The 18,343-nt window shown below is 38.3% G+C and overlaps 1 protein-coding gene across 3 annotated transcripts in view; it reads right to left on the reverse strand.

Moving 5' to 3' along the window:
- The window catches only part of CUNH2orf40 (chromosome unknown C2orf40 homolog), a 19,727-nt gene extending 2,646 nt beyond the window's left edge, over window positions 1-17,081 (reverse strand). Inside the window, exons 1-4 of one of the 3 annotated variants that reach the window (XM_018554131.1) lie at window positions 16,894-17,081; window positions 5,658-5,773; window positions 2,944-2,991; window positions 1,624-1,787 (exon numbers count right to left, since the gene is read on the reverse strand). In XM_018554131.1, coding sequence (XP_018409633.1) covers window positions 1,624-1,787; window positions 2,944-2,991; window positions 5,658-5,742 — 297 coding nt within the window. In that variant the 5' untranslated portion in view covers window positions 5,743-5,773; window positions 16,894-17,081. The remainder of the gene's footprint in view (window positions 1-1,623; window positions 1,788-2,943; window positions 2,992-5,657; window positions 5,774-16,893) is intronic. The other 2 variants (XM_018554130.1, XM_018554129.1) reach the window with 2 other exon arrangements.
- Between the last annotated feature and the right edge of the window lie 1,262 nt (window positions 17,082-18,343).

The raw sequence follows: 18,343 nt of genomic DNA on the forward strand, positions 1-18,343 counted from the left end.
TAAACATAGTCCATATTTTCATGATATGTCTGATGTAGTACAGCTGAATCCTGGGCTTAGTGATGTGGTTTCTCATTACCTGCTGTCTCAATGTAAGTCGCAGAAAAGCTCTACATTAGATCCCAGGATAGCCCATCAATATTGGCCTTTAGTTGCTTCACTAAAAGCTGCATGGTCTTTAAGAAATGGAACATGTAAATCCTTTTTGGCTCCACCTTTTTTATCTATAATTTTTAATCCCTTCCATCTAAGTATCACAGCCCATTGACTTCTTTTTTTCCCACTCCAACTCTCCCCCTCGCTTTGTATACGAGCATTATACACTACCTGTCTCTGTTTTTGTTATAACAACCTAATCATGTATTGCCTTACAGCTGAACTCCATCCTTACTAGTTTTCCTTACAATTGTTGCAAGTCTTCACCTTGAAAATGAATTACTTTCAATTCCCTGTAATCTTGCATTCCCATATTATTATAACCTTTTAAAGTTACAAAATCAAGCTCGAGCCCCCCCTCCCCTTTAATTTTCTATCTGAACGACATCCATCACTTGTTCAGTGATGGGTTCTGTCATATAATGCTTTTAAAAAAAGATCGGAGGCAGAATGCTGTGATGTTTACAGGAGCCTGCTGGCCCGCCATCAACAAGTTCGGGACAGAGAGCAGCAGAAAGTCCCAGTGATGATATCACTGGGTCTCAAAACAGGTATTTCTGCTTGAAATAAATTATTTTTAATTAATGTTGATTAGCGGGGGAGAGAGGTATTGTGTACAGTATGTGCAATCTACTTCAGCTTTAGAGCTTCTTTACACCATATCCATTGAGCTGTGTTTTTCTGCACACTATGGTGCACACTATGGTGCACACTATGGTGCACTATTCTGCACACTATGGTGAGAACAATGCACATAAAATACAATTGTTTAACACCATACATGTGGAGTAGTATGCAGAAAACTGCAGCTCATCGGACATTGTGTCAACAAGCTTTTTTCTTTTAGGTGCACAGTCAAGCATTCGTTATACAGTAAGCCTTTTACACTGATTTTCCTGAGCCAGCAGAGGGAGATGAAGATCTGACATTTCTTCCTGACTATTAAGAGTTGGGAAGTCCTTGACGTTAAGCTTAAAGTGTATCTAAATCTAACGTCATGAAAATCATCTGTCAACAGAAACCATGATGGCTGTAATTTGCTGAGCTAGCATTTTGAAAATGTTAATTAACTGACTGCTGTACTGACCCTCTTCAAAAATGTGAAGTTCTAACCAGGAACATATATGCAGATGACCACTTCTGAATTTTCTATGACTTATTGATTTGCATAATCCTGCTAGGTCAGTGACAAAGAAAGTATTGTCACTGACCATCAGCATAACTAGTAAGGTAGCATTTTCAGTAGAAAGTCGATGATTGCAGTCCCAATATTTTATGACAGGTTTTCTTAAACCGCTGTTCCATTTTTTGCTGAATGACATTGGCACTTCATTGTCACTGATTGATTTTACTTGTTTTCTGGAATTGTTCTTACATAATACTTATTTTGGTTCAACTTTTTTTTTTGTAAGTAACATGACACCAACTTTGAAACCAGTTTGAAGGACAATACTTGACACTACTTACAGTTTCATCAAAGCCCAAGTAGAGGAATTGTTGGTACCACTGCTGCACTTCAGGGCGAGAGCGGTCCCAAAGCTGGCGTTTGGAACGTTTTAATGTGTTTAAAAACTCATTGGCTCTGCTTCCTTCAACAGCCACAACTGTCTTAGCTGGTTCCTTTGATGCAGCTAAATAGAGAAGAATTAGAAGAGATCGTAGATATGTATAATCAGTTTTTAATCAAAAGAAGTATAGACAGAGCGGTGACAAAAGAGAAGTTCAGATGATGCTCCATTGTGGTGTTGTGATGAGCAGGTAGCAGTCACTTGAGTGGCTTGTTTTGAGTAGATAAAGAAGTACAAGTATATGAAGAGGGGATGACCATTAACTTTTGGGGTCATCCAGATGATTTTGCTTTCCCTCTTTCAAGGGTAAAGTTGGTAAGAAAAACAAGATATATTGTTCTTAATAAACGAGAGTGAATACTTCTTGGTGACTTGGGTCATTCTGTCCTACTACGCACATTGGCATCAATTGTACTGTTTGTCTACAACATGTCATGCTTACGGGGATGGTTTGCTAGCTCAGCGCCCAAATTCTTTTTACCTCAGGCTATAGACTATCCAAAGTCAGAATTTCAGACTAGGGCCGTTTTAGTCATGTGCAAATTAACCTGATAAAATATTTTTGGGTAGCATCAGAAAACCAGAGGAAAGGGAATCTGTGCAGAGAAAAAAAAAACATACAAACTCAATGGCCTTTAGTTGGAAGTAAAGTCAGGACATAAGTACTGCAAGGCAAAAAGGACTTCCTTCCAACTTGTGTGAAGATAAATTAAAGAAAAAAACAGATATAGGAAGATAAAAGAAAATATTTAGAAATAAAAAAAAAAAAGTGGGAAGTTGCTGGGGTGAAAAAGGGGTACAAAGATGGAAAATTATATGACAAAAAGTAAGAATGGAAAATATACCTACACCTGCTGTCAGCATTTTCATGGTTATTTCATACGTTTGATAATGAAAAGGAAGATCCCTAATCACAAGGACATTATGGGTGAATTACATGTTTAATTCCTAGTCTTAGTCACACATAACAGTGCTTAATGAGGAGACAAGAAGGGTCATAACTATATTTTGTAGCTCATGAGAGTCTAAATAAAATATACATAGTGTCCTGAATATTTCCACCACTCTGAGTACCCAATATGAGGCTAAAAAATTATGATAGAAAATCCAAAGGGATCTGGCATAGACAATGCCTTCAGTCAGCTCTCTCTCTGCGTTTCCCTTCTTAAATGAATGCATATGTTTATCTTTTTTACATCCTTGTTTACTTCTCACATACCTTCTCGTTTCTGTAGCATCATTCGAAGTTTATTCCCACTGGAAACATCTAGAAATAAAAGGATGTTATGAAATATAAAACTATATATATGGAAAAATACAAATATAGGAGAATCCTAAATATGTAGCCATTTGTTTTCAGGGTAATTATAAGAGCAAAGCAAAAACTGATCTGCTCACTGGTACATTCAACCACATGATTGTTTCTCATATCTCTCAGGACAGACATGTCCCCCAGAATTCCCAGTTCTGCCCAACTACAACAGCCATGATAAAGCTACAGTATATGGTGGTGACATGTCCCCTGGGACATTCTACAAAATGTAGACCATGGTCACTGGGACAGAATGCGAATCCAAAATTTACAGTTGTCACTGAAAGAGGAGGTTAAAGGAAATCTCCCAATTGAAATCTCCAATTTGCTTTGGTTCTATTTGTCAGGAAGGGATTTCCCTCACTTTGGAGAAATTTCCCCGTACTTCCAGTTTTGTCCCTCAGACAGGAACTCATGGAAAATCTCCCCATTGGACACAGTCAGCACAAAATGATAAAAGGTGCATCTATCACATATTTTCTTTTATTACAGCATGTAAGAAAGCAAAATATATGCAGTAAGCACTGGGCTGCAAAATGGGACTCCTTCTGACACAACTCAAAGATCCATACACATGGGCAACTACAAACAAAAGTCACTAAAATGCTAGATAGGGTATGTTGTGGTATTCAAAGTCCGTGAAACTGCCTAACCGCACTCATGTGCCCTGCAAGGCTTCTCAACTTCACTCCACAGAAGAGGGAACAATGAGTAGTCAGGGTAGTAACACAACCATCATAGCAAATCTGTTGCATTGCTAGTTAACGGCAACCACCCTCGCTGTTAACGTAATAAAAGATCTCCAGTGGACTTCTCTTCCACTGGTATCTCCCACAGTTTTGTTCTTCTCCTCTACTTTCTGCATTGCTGACTGTCCATACATATGTCCCATTCTTTCCTTGTTGCAGGGCTGGCCATCTATACATATGTCCCACTCCTCTCCTTCCTGCATCACTGGCCGTCTATACATATGCCCCACTCCTCTCCTTCCTGCGTTGCTGGCTGTCCATACATATGCCCCACTCCTCTCCTTCCTGCATTGCTATCCGTCTATACATATGCCCCACTCCTCTCCTTCCTGCATTGCTATCCGTCTATAGATATGCCCCACTCCTCTCCTTCCTGCATCGCTGGCCGTCCATACATATGCCCCACTCCTCGCCTTCCTGCATTGCTGGCCGTCGATACATATGCCCCACTCCTATCCTTCCTGCATTGATGCGCCACTCCTCTCTTTCCTGCATCGCTGGCCGTCCATACATATGCCCCACTCCTCTCCTTGTTGCAGGGCTGGCCATCTATACATATGCCCCACTCTCTTTTCCTCTCCTTGTTGTAGTGCTGATCATTGCTGTCACCCCTCCTCACTACTGTATTTACACCACTCTGGTAATGGTCTATGTTTTAGAACCATTTTTGAATTAGAACATTGGAGCAAGTGCCTCCCCTTCTATCGACGGGCCCCGCCTGCTCTTAGGTCGCCGGCCAGTGATGTAAGAGGAGGCGGGGTTGTTCTTAGGCGGCCCCGCCTCCTCCTTCACTGTGAACGCCGGCCTCTTCTGCCGCAGCTGCTGGCTGTCACTGACACAGTTCATCAGCAGCAGCTGTGAGGGGAAATCAGTGATCTTCACAGCCGCTGCTGAGCTGTGTCAGTGACAGCCAGCACCCTTACATGCCATAGCGACCCAGACGGCCCACACGGCATCAGAGGGATGCCTTGGCCGGGCCCCCCTATGCCCGGGCCCCGTATCGGCCGCCTGGGTCGCTATGGCGATTGTTATGCCACTGGTTAGAATAGTAAAGATGTTTGGCTTGCATCATTAAATATTTTGGGTAAATGTTATAAAAGTATTTTTGGCCTGACATAGACCTTTTCTATAACATAAACCTCCAAAGAGTTAGGAGATTTTTATTGTTGTTACATAACTGCAGTTAAAATGCTTTTTTGCAGCATTGTGTAAGAACCTGATATATAAAAAAAACTACTAATCGCAATAAACCATTTATTTGGTAATTACACAGGCATGGCCGTCCTAACCATCTTGTCTTGAATGGTACTGTAATAGAAATGTCGTCCTTTATATTGTAAAGCGCTGCGCAATTGTTGGCACCATATAAATCATGTATAACAATAATATTACCGTATATACTCGAGTATAAGCCGTCCCGAATATAAGCCGAGGTACCTAATAACCTTTTCAAAGCAAGACACCTTTGTGAGAAGGTTTTAATAGAATTATCCATCCCTTGGCTCCCATGGCACAACTTTTTCAAGCTGTAAAGCCAAACCTACCCATCTTCACTGTAAGAAAAGCCATTGCACTGCCCTGTATGGTCTGTGAGCCATCGGATAGCTGCATTGATCAAAGCCTTCTCACGCAGGTTTCTCTCTAACAAATCATAGAGTAATGGGCAGTATTCTACAGAATCTTCTCAACCATTCTCTTGTATTGTCCCCATTAATATAAATTATACCTAATAATAACCTTCTGGGTAATAAATGCTTTTGAAGCCTGCTGATATTTGTACACATGGTCTTCTGTGCAGGTGTACATCATAGGAAACTCTATATAGGGCAAAAGACGCAATGACATTGTAAAGTAAAATACTCTACTACTCACCGGGGCATATAAGTACAACAACAAGCAGTACAAGGACCAAGCAGGAGAATCCAAAGCGCTGTTGTAGGAAGTTAAGTAAACCCATCTTGATAGGGCAGATCCCTTGCTCACTGTACCTAGAAGAGCAGAAGCAATAGTGAGAAACAACATTAAGTAGGGGAGAATGAAGGGGAGGCACAGGACTGAATAATCTTTTCAGTGGTGACCTCTTTTTGTGAAAGGTTACTTCAGGCCATTCAAATGAATGCTGCCAGTAATTAACTTGTACCGTATGACATCTGGCTGGAAACACATATCTTGTAGACTGTTGTAGTTATTTTTCTTGGATTTCTACAGTCATTCATATACTCCATGCCTGGAATATCTAAAGTTTATAAACAGTATGGGTCTGAACTAGAAAATTAAGACTCAAATTATGTTACCAACATTTGTATAAACACACAGTTTAGTCATTATGCAATTAAAATATTTTTTATGGAATGCAGAGGCATTGGCTGTGGTTAGATTTTTTTTTCCAAGAGAAAGGATTTATTGAGTAATTTCCTGAGTAATAAAAAGAAGGGGGGGGGAGGGGGTTCCTCCAAAGTCTATTACACAGAGCACATGATTATTGCTGCCCCATTTGGATAACTTTCTTGGTATCTGAATGGTCAATTTAATATTTAGTCATCTGCCTGGTATATTTCATCACCAACATTGTCTAAATAAGCTTTTTGAGGCAACCAGTAAGAAGTCACACTTGGTGTGTACATTCAACTGAAGGATGTTTTCTGTTTGGTTGCTTTGGGTTTTTCTACACCAGTGTTCTTTGCACTATGACCCAACAGGGTCACCCAAGCAAAAGAAAATCTCTTAAAACTGAAGAAAATCCTCTTTAAGACAGTTGTCAATGCAACATGTATACCCATTGGAAGATTTTCCCTCTATCCCTTCTACACTCTATCCAAAGCTAAAACAAAAAGAACTTCTGGCTTCTTTTTCCAATTCTTCATCTAAGTCATTAGATGACAGAAGTTGTACAGGTGAAACTCGAATGATTAGAATATCATGCAAAAGTTCATTTATTTCACTAATGCAACTTAAAAGGTGAAACTAATATATGAGATAGACTCATTACATGCAAAGCAAGATAGTTCAAGCCGTGATTTGTCATCATTGTGATGATTATGGCTTACAGCTCATGAAAACCCCAAATCCACAATCTCAGAAAATTAGAATATTACATGCAATCAATAAAACAAGGATTGTACATAGAACAATATTGGACCTCTGAAAAGTATAAGCATGCATATGTACTCAGTACTTGGTTTGGGCCCCTTTTGCAGCAATTACTGCCTTAATGCCATGCGTGGCAGGGAAGCTATCAGCCTGTGGCACTGCTGAGGTGTTATGGAAGACCAGCATGCTTCAATAGCGGCCTTCAGCTCTTCTGCATTGTTCGGTCTCATGTCTTACATCTTTCTCTTGGCAATGCCCCATAGATTCTCTATGGGGTTCAGGTCAGGCGAGTTTGCTGGCCAATCAAGCACAGTAATCCCACGGTCATTGAACCAGGTTTTGGTGCTTTATAAATTAACTTTTGTACGATATTCTAATTATTCGAGTTTCACCTGTATATGGAAGTTTCTTGATAGCATCATTTTTTGTACCTCTGATTTTCTGATAGTGTTTGGGACATGCTTAAATGACTTAAAATTTAGACTAGAAATACTGCTATTTGTGTCACATTAATCTTTACTACTTCGTCTATTTTTCCTCTATTCTAATTCTTAGAAAAAGTACAATATTCCCCAAAGGGGGATGCCACCATTCCTTCAAAAAAAGTATATATAGCATGACAGTTTGTCAGTATTGATCAGTATTGCTTCTGACCTGAAGAAGAGAGGTTCACTCTCGAAAGCTTGTCTTTTATACATATTTACATTTTCATCTTTTTTAAGCAATTAATTATGTTTAATATTTTTTTAATTGACATTGTACTAATCCTTTTTGTCATTTTTTTAAAATAGTTCCTTACTTTTTTTTATTGATGCTGTGATAATGGTTACATCTTGTTTAAACTTTATACTGTATATACAGTATAGATATGCAAAAACAGAAGACAGCGCCTTCTCCTCGTGCATTACCATTTATTTAGATTCAATTGTTAAAGAACATAAAATTACTCACATATAAAATGTGGAAATCAAGCGGTGTATGTACACAACAACCAGACAGGGCTGCAGAGCTGATGCGTTTCAGGGGAAATCTCCCCTTCCTCGCTATGCACGAGTTTCTGTTTTTGCCTGTTCTATGAGGTGGTTCCCAATAGCCTTGTGGATGGCAGTCTCTCCTGAAGTGCCCTGTTTAGAAGACCACTGATGCCTAAGTCTGCTGAGATTGAGGCTCGTTATTTGTATATATGGATATTGCAGTATAGTCCATATGTAAAAGTGGCCCCATGCTTAGTAAGTCATCTAGTAGCACCATGTTAGTCAGCTCAAATACTGTCTATATGCCAGTCACTAAAAGTTTTTTATATGTGAATGCAACATTGGATTTTTTTATTAAAGAGGATTACTATGCTTGTGTGCTCTGCATTTCCTTCTTATGCTCAGAATATACCTTTTCATAAATGAGAACATGAGAACATTACTACCATGCCTCTATTTCTGAAATGACTGTTGTCAGTATCTCTCCAAGAATTTTACAAAGGCATTAACTATAATCTTTATCAATGACATTCTAAAGTATTCAAATAGTGGAATTAGGAGTCTAATCTTTTCTTGTCATTACAGAATACTAACTGCAGTCTTTCTAGAACGCTTACAAGCCATGAAAAAAAGAAAAGACAATAAATTGCATGCTAAACAATTCCACGTATTCTCTTGCGATAGTTGGCAGTAAGTGAATTTCTCCTTTGCTGATCAAGGTCATTTCTGATTTTTTATCCTCTGTGTCTGATCTAATTGATATTCAACATGAAGTCTATTTTCTGAGATGGAAGGCTGTATCAATGGCTTTCACAAGCAACTTTACATTATTTAACAGAGAATGAAAGATAAATATATATAACTTAATATGCATATAAGCCTATAAATGTAGACATGTGCGATTTGTTTCCAACCAAATTGAAATTTGTACAGCTTTTGGGAAATTCAGACATTCCAAATGAAAGAAATAATTAATCTGAACGTATCCGAATTTTCGGATAACAAATTCGCATACATCCAAAATGATTTCCAAATGTCATTCAGAATTAACATGTAAAAAATGTAAGAAGTGGAAATAAATTAGGAGATATGTGTGATCATTCCTCTTCTTCAGCAGCCATAAAGAAATTAGAAAATTAATGCTTTTGTTTAGACTGGGGTTCTACTTTTATATTACCGTTACAGATAATATATTTATTTGATCTAAAATGCATTCATAGCCAGGCACAAATGCAATGCAAAAAATAACCATGGTAAACCAGATAACGTTATATAGGGCTGCAACAACTAATCGACATAATCGATTATAATCGATTATTGAAAAAATATTTGGTTCCTATCCTAAATTTTGTGGTGTTTTTCCATTTATTTATTTGTATGTTTACTTTGTGTTGAGCATTTAAAAAAAGTGGCTAAGTTGAACACATTCTAGAATAAACTTGATTTAGTTTGGAATCTCTCACACTAACAACAAAAGAACTTTAGCATGAAGGTTCAGTATTTAAATCCCTCTAGTGGTCATGCATAAATCTAGGTTTTTGGGCTTTTTCTTTTGACTTTATTTTTAGAATTATGCAAAAATAGAAAATACTTGGACCTGCGACAGCTTGTGCACCTTGCTGCAAAGTCAGTCACCCTAAAACAAGTATAGTAAACAGAAGAGTGATAGTTTGTATAAAAACAGGAACATAGGACAGGATAAATAACCGCAGCAACCCTTCTCTAACTTGCTTCTAGTATATGTTTCTGTTACTCTATCCTTTTATCTCCATTTTTAGCCCAGCAACCTAAAAATATGTAGTATGTTTTAGCAACGCCAAGAGATGGTATAGTAAGTTCATTCAAACTTTACTACCTTGCTCCTTTAGGTCTCTCAATTATATTGCATATTTCCAGGAGGATGTAACTTAGAATCTACATGACACCCAATTGCTAAGCATTCTTGCCCAAACATGTGCATACCAAGATATGTTGCTTGGGAAATCACAAGTGCATTGTGACTTTTGCCTTCTGCCCAGTTCTTTTCACTTGCAAGATTCACTCTTTAGCACAGTATTAATTTACTTATATGAGTAGCTTCTTGGATCCGTATGTTGATGATATTAACTAAAATGGCACTGCTCCAAGGATACAACACTAAAGACCTTCATCTATGTACTGTGAAATTCAGTAACACACTGAGTGAGGTGATATTTTAGACAATTATTATTCCTTTGTCAATAGTGAATATTACAATTTTTGAACTTTCACAGTTTACAGTAAGAGATGAAAGATCACTGGCATCATACTCTTGGAGAGCTCTCAAGTAGGACAATAATGAGGTCTGATGAACCCAACTTAGTGGGGAAAATGATCAGATTTAGGTCTGTGACGGAGAGGTGACCATTTTAAATATGTTACAGACCAGATTGAAACACATTCATCTCATGACACAAAGCACAGCCATCATAAATCCCATTAAAACACTGCAGTTAGAATACCTTTAAGTGGACACCGACAGCTAGGAGAATGCAGAAGGGTCATTAAACTCCATTAGCAGGATTTGGTAAACCTGCCTTGAGCCAAAGTCTTCTAATGGAATCATGTCATAAATGCCCTGTCTGGCATGTGACTTCGCAAAACATATATGCAAGTAGGGATTTTGAATTACATAGAGTTACGTTTCATACAATTTCCATAATAAGTGCCATGATGGAATTGTGTTCAAAACAAGTGTTTACACACATGTATATGTATATGAAAATAACGGTCAGGTAGACACCAAACATACACATTATTACAAGAGGCGGAAAACTGTCAGGACACATTACCCCTTTTGAGGAAGACGTACTGTAGTGTAAGACATTCCAGTGTCTAATAGAAATATATATTGAATGATATAAGATGTGGATATTGTCGAGAGTTTAGGTAGAGACATATCTGGCCAATGGGATGTGTGTATGTCACCCAGGTATGAATGGAATTGTAAATTAAGGACTGTATCTTCTGTGGGATTAGTACAATTAAAGGAATTTTCATCACTGACTTCATTAGTATGCTACTCATTAGTCGACTACCTTGCCCTTTTGTCTCTGTGGGCAGATAATTGTGTGATCTGTTAACAGCAATGTTGTCTTCTTGAGCTCAGGTCCCTTTGATATGCCAAAATGGCCAACTGGCTGTACAATTACAGGCAATGTTTTGAGAGTATCAGGGCTGGTATCAACTCAGAAAGATAAGACTTAATAAATATGCATACAGACTATTCTCAGTGACAGAATGGAGTTGAACATTGATTATTGGCCACCCTTAAAAAATAGGTGTTTATCCTATGAAAGAGGCTTTGGTTTCCACCCAATCACTTTCTTGAGAGAGATATGATTGTGTTCTTTGAACCAGTCATGGGTTCCTCATGATAGTAAATTAGGGTAACTAGGATGAAGATCTATAGAAAGCAGCTGAGAAGAACAGCTGGAGAAATCAGCTGGAGGAGACCATTAGATGAAACCATAGAGTCCAGAAACTGTGCACCCCTCAGGATTGGTAATATACATACATCCGGTTGGCTAGTTATGATCTAACCAGTCTATCCTATGTTGGTGTGGATGTATTGACTTTTGCTTGTTAGTATATGTCTTCTTTGGTGTAGGCAATGTTTTAGTAATGCTGTGTTAGTGTTGTCATGTTAGTCTGGGTTAGATGTACTGATAACCAAGGATTGGTTTTGTCATCATTGTAATTTTTTCTCATCCATAATCAAGTTATGCATGTAAAATTCTGCATACAGTGAGGGAATTTATCAAAACTGGAACAGACAGAATCTGGAGCAGATTCCCATAGTACCCAATCAGCTTTTAAATTTAATTTTCAAAGCTTAACTTAAACTGAAAAGAGAAGCTGATTGGATACTATGGACAGTTGCTCCAGATTCTGTCTGCTCCAGTTTTGATAAATCTTATTTTTAAACCTACAGTTTAGGATTCATATCATGTTTGCTTAGTGACAAAAAATTAAATTGTGGAGTTATATGTTGGTTGTTGGACTGTAAAACATTCACAGATGAAAATCAGAGTATCGTTAGGATAATTGGTATTAAGGGAGTGTCTGCTGAATAATAAACCACTTCAGCACCCGTACATCACACACCTAATCTCTTTTGATTGGGTGGCGGTTGGCTTAACGGCACCCTCGCATGGGTCAACAAAAAGCTGTTGCTATTAGCAGCTGGGGCTCCTGATTCCATCAGAACCATGCAGGCATGCTAAGAATCATTTATGAGGACCAGGACTATGTCAGATTCAACTTACTTTGAACTGAATTGCACACATGAACCCAAAGGCCAAGAAAACATTGTTAAGTACTGCTTCACTTTTAATCCCTGTTGCTATTGTTTGTTTATTCAACATTTTTCTATAAATATATTCTTCCTTAATTTTTCTTTTCCTTTCATTAAAACTATATTTTAAAATTGTTAAGCTGAATCTCTAAAGGCTCTAAATCATACATTAAGAATCCTTGCCTCTATGAGGGCTTCTGAGGGCTTCTTAAAACTCTGTACATTCCTATCTGGTGGGGCAGTGAGTGTCACAGAATTGCATTAGCAGATGCTGTGATCTGTGCATGTTTCCATCAAAAACACGTGGTGGCTACTACTGTTTGTATGTGTGAAGGGTTAACTGCAGATTAGATTGTTATCCTGCGAGTGGCAGAATCTCTGCTCAGGGTGAGACAGAGAGTGCCATACCTCACATTCTGAAAGCAGCAGTGGGGTTTCAGACTGCCACAACTACATCAAGGTACTTCTGTTTATATCTTGTTGACCTGGTGGACACCAAACTGGTTTACTTCTAACATCAATATCTTTTATTTAGATGTTGAGCTTCATTCTACATTTGAGAAAAAGATTGAACTGAAATATTCCTTCTGGGTAGGTAATTGTAGGATGAGTCTTTTCCAGATTTCTTATACCTTTCCTAAAAGGCAAACATTTAGGTCATTCCACAGCCCTGACACGGATATCATTTTACTTGGCTTTACCCCAAGTGAAGTCAGTCCACCAACTCCAGCCAAACTCTCCATAATTGATATGGAAAATGCAGCTGTGAGAGCATGACACATTCAAACAGCCAAAAAGCTGGGCAAGCCAATATTGATCACAGTGGGGGAATTCAGGATAGATATAAGAGAAAAAGTCATTTCATTTCTTGTTCTCAGGCCATGTACTTAGCCTTAATGGGCGGCTGTATTGTAGAACATTAGCTTTTTAAATGTTGCGAGAGACACTTGCAAACTTCTTATTTCTTCCTTTCCATTCCTGCTTTCACAGTGCTAGAATAATGTGAACACTGCTTTGTCTACTTGCAGGATATTCTCAGTCTACATTGTTCTCCATCTGGTTTGGCAACTTAGATTAGGCAAGCATATGCTTCAGGTCAATAAAGTGAAGCCACCATAGCCAGAAGGGGGACAGCAGAGGCTTTTCTGGACAAGAGTGGTAATAGCAGCCATCTTGTGGTGTCTACTCGTAGACAGCTGTTTTACTTTCAGATAATCGGGCTGGAGAAAAGTTTCACTATACCACCTACAGACTACCTATAAATCTTAAGGTGCCAATACACCTTACAATTATCTGCAGATGTTCTGTGGTCAAATAGAAAAGGTGCAACAGATTCCTCCATCTCCACTTAACTGTGTGGATGGAGTAATCTCCACCTGGGCCAATCTGTTGCACTTTTTCCATCTGACCACAGAAAATCTGCAGCTAATTGTAAGGTGTATGGGCACCTTAAGTTATAGGAAGAACCAAGTAAAAGTACTGCCTTCCTTACCCTCCTCCCTCACAGCATAATGTGTACCACTATCTTACAGGTATACAATAAAGGGGACCTGTCATGAAACATAATAAATCTGTGAAAAACATACTGTATAATGTAAGCAGCTATTCCCTGACTGATGTGCCACATAGCTGTTCGTTGTTTTTCACAGGGAACTTATTCAGTTTCAGTCTGAGTGAAGCCCTTTCCCTGGTCCATGAGTTTGGGAATGGTTGCGTCCATCTTTTTCTAAAACAGGTATTTCAACTACCTCTGAACTTGGGACTTGATGTTCAAGGTGTTCAAGGAGGAAAGCCCCAAAAGTAGGGTGTATATAAACCAGATTCACTTTTATTCAGACTATTCTCTTATATAAAACCATCTTGTTTCTTGGATTTTAAGGGCCCCCCTTCATTGCTTTAGATGCTGGCTAACCCTCATCTGGAGCAGTCATTATAGGTACCCCTCTGGATCCCTCCATTTGTATCAGGTCAGTACACACTTTGATCAACTGTACCAAGTCCTGCAGAAGGGGGACCCTTTGAACTCCTAAAACACATTGGCTTTTTTATGACATAAGTGTCTGAATAAAACTGAACCTGGACATTATGCATTCTGCTTTTGGTGCTTTCCTCTTTGCACACACATCTGCTACTTGAGCAAAGAGCTGACATTTGTCCACCACTCTCGGGAGAGCTGCCTAAGGAGACTCATTCCCTCTACACTGCCTAAGACCTGACTGAGAACACCTACTGCTTTAAGAGAGCCAGTGCCCCACTTCTTTCTTCTACATTAAAGTGTACTTGTCAGCCATGTAAAGTTGAAAAATAAAAGCCCTTTCTAAGAGTATTACCTTTAAGAACCTGAAAACCCTAAATATGTATATATGATATGGGTGTCAGGACACATGCTGTCATTATGAGCTCAAGAACTCTAGATACGTCACACCCCTCTAACTAAGCCTCTTCCACTGTCATTGGATAATGGGTGGCTGGAACGTAAAGCTGGAAAAGTATATCTCGAAAACATGAATCAGTTGAGCCACCACTGAAAAAGTGTGCTCCGTACTGCTCAGTGCAACCCATGTGCACAGAAGGGGTCTTTCAGGTTAATGAAGGTAATATACAGCACATTGTGGAATCTGCCCTTGGGCAAGACATTTACTTTTCAAACCTTAAAAAGGGTAAACAGGTTTTCTTTAATGAAGAACCCCAACCAGGTATAAAAGGCACACATTTCAGATATTGTGTATATTCATAATTACATCATTAAATGCGTTTTTAAATGCAAAAAAAGGGGGGAGAGAGAATTATCATAGTCAGGTGTTCTTCAGTGCAATGACCATGCTGATAGAAAGTGACAGCAGAGTGACAAAGCGATAAGCTGCTTCTCTTTTCTTATCCAGTCACAAAGTGGGGGTGGGGCACATGTAAATTAAAGTGAAACTGAAGCAAGAAAAGATCAGGTCCCTTCTCCTGCTGCGTCCCTGGGAATTTTGTGACAAGCTGAAGATGCTTCTTAAGAAGCATGTTCAAACGTATATGCTAGAACTGCTAAAAAATGAAGATAACACTGACTGTAACTTTCCATCTTCCAGCAACCAGAAACAGGCAAAATGAATTCCTGCTGCATAACCTCCCATCATGGCTCTCTGCTGTTATGTAATCCAGCCTGGGTAATAACAAGTATCAATGTAATGTCATCCAATGTTAAACGAAAAGATTATACAGTTACTCTTCATTTATAATACAGTATATGTTAACCTAGATATAAAAGCACCGAGACTAAAGCAATGTTCAGGCATTTGCTTAACGTACATTTCACTGAAGTTGTTTCCTTGCCCCTAGCTATGCATTTTTTTCCCTTCTGTTCATCTCATGAAAGTAAAGTAGCTGCTGCAGGTGTTGCTTGCTGTGCAGTTCAGTCAATGATAGTCTGCAGTGCAGAATATGACATTCCTGACAGCTGGCCATTAGAGGGAAATTTTCACTCTGACTGAAGGACATCACGATAGTTTTTAAAGGTGGATTTATATTCAGTTATGCACCAAACAAGTAGTAAAAAGCATCAGTATAATTGCTGGGGGATGCAGTTTTTAAATAACATAGACTTCACCCAATGGGAATTAATATATAACATTAATCTTAATTGATAATTGTATAATATATAATTACAAATCTATTTTATTTGATAATGTTCAATAAAATTAGGAATAGCAATGAAACAGAAATAAACTGATACGTTTGGTAAAGCTGACAAAAGCAAAAACCACCACAGTGGATGGATCATGGCACCCCAAGGCATGATCCATCCACAGTTGCACAACTGCTTTAAGACACTTTCCAGAACATGAAAGGTTCTGCCACTGGATATGTGCCAAATCTGATACTGTTGTATTAGGTGTAATTATTGCCATGAATAGTGGCAAAACAATTTGTGGATAGGCAGTTCTCAGTCGAGAGTCAACACCATCAGATATAATAAAAACAGAAAAAACATAAACAGCGCTCTCAGATGGGAAAGAGTTAACTTGTAGACATGTATGCAGCCCTGGGAAACAGGAGGAGAACCTGTAAATGCAGATAATCAAAAGAACAAAAGAGGGCGCAAAACACACTGGCTAGCCAGTGTGTTTTGCGCCCTCTTTTGTTCTTTTGACCATCAGATATAATGCATGATTGATGCTACCCATTACATCACATATTTTTTTATTTTTTTTGCATTATAAACCCATCGTCACCTTCTAAATCACTATGTTATATTGCATGCATACATATAAAATACACTTCCATGAGAGTTTTAGCAATGCACATTAAAATAAATAAAACTACTTTATTGGATGCAGAAAAGGTTTGCCAATTCCTTGTCATTTCTAGAATGTGTCTTAACAAATATTTGAGTTATTTGAATTAAAATGTAATTTTGTCAAAATTAATTAAATAATTATTGTATAATTGTAAACTAAAAGTTTAACCATTATTACATTTTGTAAAGTCCTATTTTCATTAAAAATTTTGTTTATCATTTAACAACAAAGCATAATAAGCACATAATCCACTGCTGTGGTGGAGGCAGCTCAGTTCTTCCCACACTGTTATATTGCCAACTTGTTAAACACACCACCAACTTGCAGTATGTAAAATTCTAAGCTCATTTCTTAACTTGCCAAACTATTGGAATGAGTGTGTTTGTTTTCTTAATGTGCTTCTCACCCCTGGAAAAAAAAAAGAGCAAGCTTATTTATTACTTTACCTCCGAAATTACGTCCTTTCCAAGAGCTTGTCAGTATACAAAGGTGTCTTGTGCTCGTCTGCTGCACAAGGTATTCCTTATATACCCTGTAGCTGTAGGTTTGAAAGACTTGCAATGGTGTCTGGAGGGACACGAGGAAAACTCATATGAAAGGCACTTTCATTAAAAAAAAAAACAAGCTTATAAATACCAGACCCTCTGTAAAAAAAAATTGTCCAAGGATCCTAAGGCTGAGGAATCAGGTTTCTGTATAATAACAAATGCCACAACCTTAGCTGGGATTACTTGCAGATGTGCACAAGGTTTATCTCTCAGTCCGGTGCATATACTGTATTTCATTCATTTTAAACTTTCTTCATGAATGTAATGATAACTGCATGGATGTGTAATTTGGGCCGTTTGCTGAAATATTCCACTGTTGGTGACTTGCTTTTAAGAAGGATCTGATAACAAGTCAAAAATAAAAAGTGTTACAAATAAGCAATAAGTAATAATATATTTTTTTGTATTATTAAAAAAGAAAGGGGATCAAAGGGAAAACTCATTTGCACTGGGACATAGTCCCCGTACACTCCTAGGTGTTTTGTTGCTCAAAGGTAAGCGTGACAAAATGCTCAAGACAAGGAATACCATTCATTTCTATGGCCCCTGTTCACACTTTAGTGTTTTGTAACAAGCAGAAAAATGCCTGTTGCTGGAAAAAGTACATGAGCTGCTTTTTGGGAGATTACAAAGCTTTTTGGTCCCATAGACTTTAATGGGAAAGTTTGTGCGACAAAACACACGACAAAATGCTCAGGTGTGAACAGGGGCCAAAGAAATGAATGGGATTCCTTGTCTTGAGCGTTTTGTCGCGCTTACCTTTGAGTGACAAAATGCCTAGTTGTGGACAGAGCCTTAAATTGAATGTTCTAATTATAGTGATGGTTGTAATACTTCCAAGCTTTTTGTATACTTTAAAAATGCATATTTCTAATAATATATTTGTGTACTTACCCTTAAAGTACAACTTCAGATAAGTAAGAAGGAATTAATTAAAGCTGAAGGGTGTTTCTTATTTTTCTTATCTTTCTGCAATTTCTCCATGATTTACAATATAGGTGCCCCCCCCTGGGAATTCTTCTCTTGAATTGGTCAGAAATAGGGCTCTGTCCTTTTAATTTCTGTTTAATAAGACCAGTGGCCACTATGCTCGCTATTCCCCTGGCCACTGGTGTAGTTTCATAGTGTCCCAGTCTGACCTGTCCACTTATTTTGCATCATTTGATTGATAGGCCAGGCCCATCCAAGCCTGCTGTAAGCAACTGGTAGTTCTGTCAACATATCCACCCACCATCACGCCCACAGTTACAGTGAGTGGCAATGTAATTCCCTTGTAGTAGTCGAATTTTGGAGGGCATTACTCCAAAGGTCATTTCTTAACCTCTCAGTATTTCTCCATGATTAACAA

The sequence above is a fragment of the Nanorana parkeri genome, unplaced genomic scaffold (assembly GCF_000935625.1).
Source record: "Nanorana parkeri isolate BGI_ZX_2015 unplaced genomic scaffold, ASM93562v1 scaffold143, whole genome shotgun sequence".
Lineage (NCBI taxonomy): Eukaryota > Metazoa > Chordata > Amphibia > Anura > Dicroglossidae > Nanorana > Nanorana parkeri.